Source organism: Epinephelus moara, chromosome 5 (assembly GCF_006386435.1).
Source record: "Epinephelus moara isolate mb chromosome 5, YSFRI_EMoa_1.0, whole genome shotgun sequence".
Lineage (NCBI taxonomy): Eukaryota > Metazoa > Chordata > Actinopteri > Perciformes > Serranidae > Epinephelus > Epinephelus moara.
Genome location: NC_065510.1, coordinates 2,769,694 through 2,775,202, shown reverse-complemented (window position 1 = coordinate 2,775,202; position 5,509 = coordinate 2,769,694). Strand labels below are relative to the sequence as shown.

General features: G+C 42.7%; 1 protein-coding gene across 2 annotated transcripts in view; it reads right to left on the bottom strand.

Annotated features, from left to right (window-relative positions):
• Positions 1-712: 712 nt before the first annotated feature.
• aplf (aprataxin and PNKP like factor) overlaps positions 713-5,509 on the bottom strand; it is a 28,875-nt gene continuing 24,078 nt past the window's right edge. For both annotated transcript variants that reach the window (XM_050043780.1, XM_050043781.1), the window contains exon 11: positions 713-2,752. In XM_050043780.1, the coding sequence (XP_049899737.1) occupies positions 2,541-2,752 (212 nt within the window). In that variant the 3' untranslated portion in view covers positions 713-2,540. The remainder of the gene's footprint in view (positions 2,753-5,509) is intronic.

The window sequence follows — 5,509 nt, the reverse complement described above, 5'->3', positions numbered from 1 at the left end:
ATTACGGCCACTGAGATGGTAAAATGAGAAACTTTCTAAAAACTAAAAAAGTGCAGTGCAGATCTCCACAACACTGAGAGGCTGCCCGGGCTAATCGCAGCCTCCTGAACAATTTTTGTAATTCCAGGAGACGCTCCAGAGCTCATTTCAAGAAATACCCCAGAAATACACGCCTCGTCTATTTGTGATGGAGCCATGGTACACACGAGACCAAACCAGGCCCTCAGGAACGCTGCTCAGGTTTGTCCCCAATTTTTCCCCAGGGGCCACTCACAGCATTGCAGTGAAAAAAATTCCCTGCGGCTCAAAAAGCATTTTCCCCATAGACCACCATTATAAAAGAGACGTCTGTAGAACTGTTGACAGGACACCTCCAACTGCAAACAAGCTCAATTATGACTCTTTCTGCTCTGAGTGTCTGAGCCATGGAGGTTTTATATTTGTAAAAAGCGATTTGCAAATCCCAGCGTCATCACAATGTAAATGATGAAACAAGCAGGAACACAACTGTTCACATTTTACTTTCTGCGAATAAAGATTATGATGTATGGAGATTAGATTTATAGAAAATATAATTCATCAGGAGGTAAATGCAGAGATACATTTGAAATGTCGTGGGGTTTTTTTGTAAAATGCTTTGAAAAATGTTCAGTGTGGTGGGTGGCTTGTCAAAACATTTCATGAGTGTCACAACAGAAAGATGAAATCAAAATAGAGGACAGACTTTGTTTCCATTGGATGTATTTAAACAACATAAGAAAAACAGTCAGAACAAATCAGAGGAACAATTATAACAAATCTGCCCCTGAACTCCTCAGTTACACATATTTACATGAGCAGAATCGATCCTGAACAGACACAGGTGGAGCTTCATCTGAAACAAAATCTGAATGAAAAAAATCTTATAAAATACAACTGAAAATGATCTGTTCAGAGACACTGTCAGTGTTCTCAGGTTTGTCAACTCCTTTGTGTGCCTTCTGCAAACAGCCGCTGCAGCTGATGTTGTGGGAACATCTCTTAATCTGAATTTGCATTTCAAGATGACTGAGGCATGCCTCTCATACAAAAACACATTTTCCCTAATCAGCCTAAGTTACTGCGGTCCACTGTAGTGTTTAACGTTGCCATGACGACACCTGTGAAGACACCTGACAGCTTTTGCACGTTGTCAGCTGCAAGCACAAAGAAAATGAACTCAGAATTCTTTGAATGTGACGTAAGCAGACGGACGAGAGGCGACACAGATCTGTTGATTTAAAAAAGCGCCACAGTGCTGAAAGTATTGGGAGCTAGAGTCTCTTGAGAAGCTCCCATTTACGGCTTTCAATGCTCCAAAAGTTCTGTTGAAAATACGAACACACCTGAGGGCAGCTCAACGACAGTTCAGTAGTTTTTACATCAACAGCTCGTACTGATGGAGTGTGGAGATTCATTCATTCGTTTTCCATAACTGCTTATCCTGTTAGGGGCCGCAGGGGCTGGAGCCTATCCCAGCTGACATTGGGTGAGAGGCGGGGTTCACTCTGGACAGGTCACCAGACTATCACAGGGCTGACACATAGAGACAGACAACCATTCACACTCACATTCACCGGCTTGAGTCTGACGGTGTCACCTGCAACTCAGCTGGTCAAATTGCCGATGGCTGGTTTTAGCATGTAAAGGATGTCACCTGTTTCTACAGTCAATCCGCTTGTAGTGAAGTCTGCTGGACCTACACTACAATATACTGGAATATTTTCACCGCTTCACCTTGCTGATGGGGAACTCAGCGTCTAACTGCTCCCTTCAAAGCTCCATTGACAAAACCAGTAATTTTAACTGAACACGGGAGCTTTTGTGTGATTTTGGTGAATCCAAACTAACACTTTTAAACATTAAAGTCACACAATCACACAAACAAACTGGCAACAGCTCTTGTGTTCTGCAAGGTAAAATGACTGGTTTGTCGAAGGCTGTCTGACACCAAGCTTAAGTTGTGAAAACATTCTCACTATAGCACACATTTAAAATGATATCGATTTTTTTTTGGTGGCTAAAATACGTTTTGCTGCTGCCCCCGTCCACAGCAGTACATTGCTTCGCTTCTGTGGAGGCGATCCTGCCACCTGTCCAAACTGGTAATACACTGGCTATGGATAAGTACCTCATACAACTCCACTTTAAAATACGACCTATCCCTTTAAGTGCTGATGTTCAGCACAGAATACAGGATAATACAGGGTGCTGACACCTGAAAGATTTTAGGAGGAAGATTTGGTTTCATGGACAGCTTCCGGTCAGGTTGGACCTGTAAAGACTGTCCACTGGACACTTAGTATGAAAATATGATTGTAGTTTGATAAGCAGCACGGCAGGGTTCAATGAAATCTGATCAAAAAAACATCCTCCGTGTGTTTGGACTCTTTCCACCTGCACAGGAATGTGCCAAGGCCTCAGCTGCTGCAGCTGATGTAGGCTAATTAAAACTAGTTTGTCTCTGTTTGGTGCAGCTTTAAAACAGACAACAAAAAGAAGAAGAGAAAGGAGGTCTGTATCTACTTCCTCCTCTTCACAAAGGCCTTCGCTTCCTTCTGTAGTCCTTTGATGTCCTCCTTACCGCTGTCGTCTGAGCCAGGAGGGACGTAGTCTGAGTCATCGCCCAAATCCTCGCTGTCATCATTAATGAAGCTGTCGTCGTCCCCAAAGTCCTCGTCTTCGTCTTCATCATCAGCAGGCGTCTTTTTGGGGGCGGTTCGTGTAGTGCGAGCTGTAAAAGTGTCAGCAGTGTGAACATGCGGTTATAATGCAGAGTGAGCCATAGAGGGAGACAATACAAAAAGGCTTGAAGTGCTACATGAGCACCGTGGAGAGTTGTGTTTCATGCTGAGTGCATTTTGAAATCAGCTGTCTTGGATTGACTGGTTTCTACTTCTGGTGCGAGGAAAAAGAGACTGACAAAGAGACAGAAGACGAAGATTCACAATCTTTCACAGAAGCACATTTCCTTATGACCTACAGCACCAGTGGCTCCACCAAGGGGGGACATGGGCACTCATTTTTTAAGCTAGTGCAAAGTTAGTGGTATCTTGTGAAACTAGAAAACCTGAGGTTACCACGGTACCAACATTGTCGGCACAGCTTGAGAGGAAGCGTGCTGAATAACACTGCAAACTTAGGCTAAATGTTGGCGAGGAACAACTGACGTGGCCTTTTTCAAATGGGTCCCTTTAACTCTCACCTCAAGATATCTGAATGAAAGTTGACGGGTACCCACGAGTCTCTCCTAAACTTGAGAAGCCTTGTTCCCAGTGAATATTTTGTTCCTTAAAATCAATGTACTTCAAATTGAGCTGTATATTTAAGGACAACCAGGTTATTTGAAAACCAGTGAATCGCCTAACAGTACAGACACATAACACATTAAAGCAGGATTGTTGTGCAACTCAAAATGTTAACCATGCCGCCATTAGTCTAGATCATAGGCTGTATGTAAAGATAGACGACGTGAAAATATCTCGGATACGGCCTTTGCCATCGTGCTCTGGTGACGTCATTTGGAGCCAGAGTCTGTGCAGTAGTGATCTCTGCTGTATCATGTTTCCATCCCATACACCCGTCCGACCGATCGCGAACTGATTGGCTCACACAGCTGTCAATCAAATTGTAAAATCCCTGTTTTATAGCATTTAATAACTGATTAAAACCAAACTTAACAGAAAGACGAACACTTGTACAAACAGCAGTGTCATAAAAAGTACTTTAAATGACAGAAACCGTCTTTGGGAAAAATTTATTTTATGTGCACTTTGAGTGTTTAGTTTGGCTCATGTTCCATCCACTTACATGGAGGGGGCAGAATTTATGATCTATAGTGCAGCCAGCCACCAGGGGGAGATGTTTCAGCTTCACTTCTGGAGAGCTGACGTGTCATCCATCTTTATATACAGTCTCTGGGCTATTTATCTTTTTATGAACTTTAATTTAAGCTCTCAAGATACACTGAGAGCAGAGACACGTCTGAACAGATCCAGATGGAGCACTGAAAAATCTAAAGACAGTACCAAACAGAAAAGGATAACAAAAATAAAACAAATGTAACGTAAATTAAAATAAAAATAAAGTGGATGTGACACAAAGTTCACATTAGAATTTTGAAGATAGTGCATACAGTATATTTATGGTTTTGGTAGCTGCTTTGTTTTGTGAGGTTATTGGTAGTATTGGTCCATCTCCTGGTGAGAAGTAAAATAGGTTATTATTGTTACTATTAAAAATACTGCAGTTTGAAAAATACTCTATACTGAAGTCATGAGCGAATTCCTAAAATTCAGTAATGGCTTTTGGCTTTGGTGCGTCATCCAAAGACACCAGTGTCCTCTCTGGGCCACCGCCATGAAAAATATCTGCACAGAAATCGGACACATGCGTGACTGTCGGTCTTTATGTGTGTTTTGATGCCGATCAAACAAATAAATCTTTCCTTCAGCCCCCACAGGTCAAACAACAGCAGCGTTTTCAGAGCCATCAGTGTGGAAAAAAATAAACAGAGCCATTATTTCTCCGTCTTTCTTCTTCTTGTCAGTGTGGTCGCGGTGGAAATGCGTCACAGCGTCTTAAATCAGGAGATGACTGTCGAGGGAGTCGAGCGACCTGAGTGTAAATTAAGCGTTTAAACTAAATGTCAGCCGAGGCATCAAACTGCTGCTGCTGCTGAGGAAAAACACGTTTCTCATCTGTGTGGAGAGGTTTCTTATTAAATGTTGGAGGGCGTGTGTGTGTGTGTGTGTGTGTGTGTGTGTGTGGATGGGTCAGAAGGTCATTTCCACTCCAGCAGGGGGGCTGATGTCCTGAAGGGCTGCAAGATTAAATTACACGACCTGCTAACGAAATAAAAAAATCAATGGGCCTCAGTGGGTTTATAGATCCTGAGCAGCTCTGGTGACAGGTGGTGTGTGTGTGTGTGTGTGTGTGTGTGTGTGTGTGTGTGTGTGTGTGTGTTGCTGTTGCTAAACCCTTTCAGAAGAGGAAATTCCTTTTAGTTTTGCTTTTCCAAAATTTTATGTGACGCTGTGTTTTAAGGACCAAACAGCCCTGTAAATCTTCCAAATACTGTTTGTGATTACAACTTAGATTACAACCATTTTCCAGACAACTTTTTTCCCCTCCTAGCGTTTCCAAGTGGTTTTATTGTTGGCACTAAAGTCGCAAAGACAACCGGATCACTTTCTGTTTTCCTCGGAGCTGAGCAACTACCAGCAACACAGGACACACTGCATTTTATTTTCTCAAAGTTACTTCAGTTGTTCCACCGTTTACACCTGATACTCTGGTACCCATAGCTGTATTATTTAAATGGAGTCTGGTGGGTTTGGCGAATGTGATTTTGGGGAAAAGGTGTGTCTCTGTAGGGATCCTTCCCATAATGTTGTCAGACACTAGAACATTATTATCCCACCAGAACACTGCGCTCTGAGAACGCAGGGTTACTCGTGGTCCCTAAAGTCTCCAAAAGTAGATCAGGAGC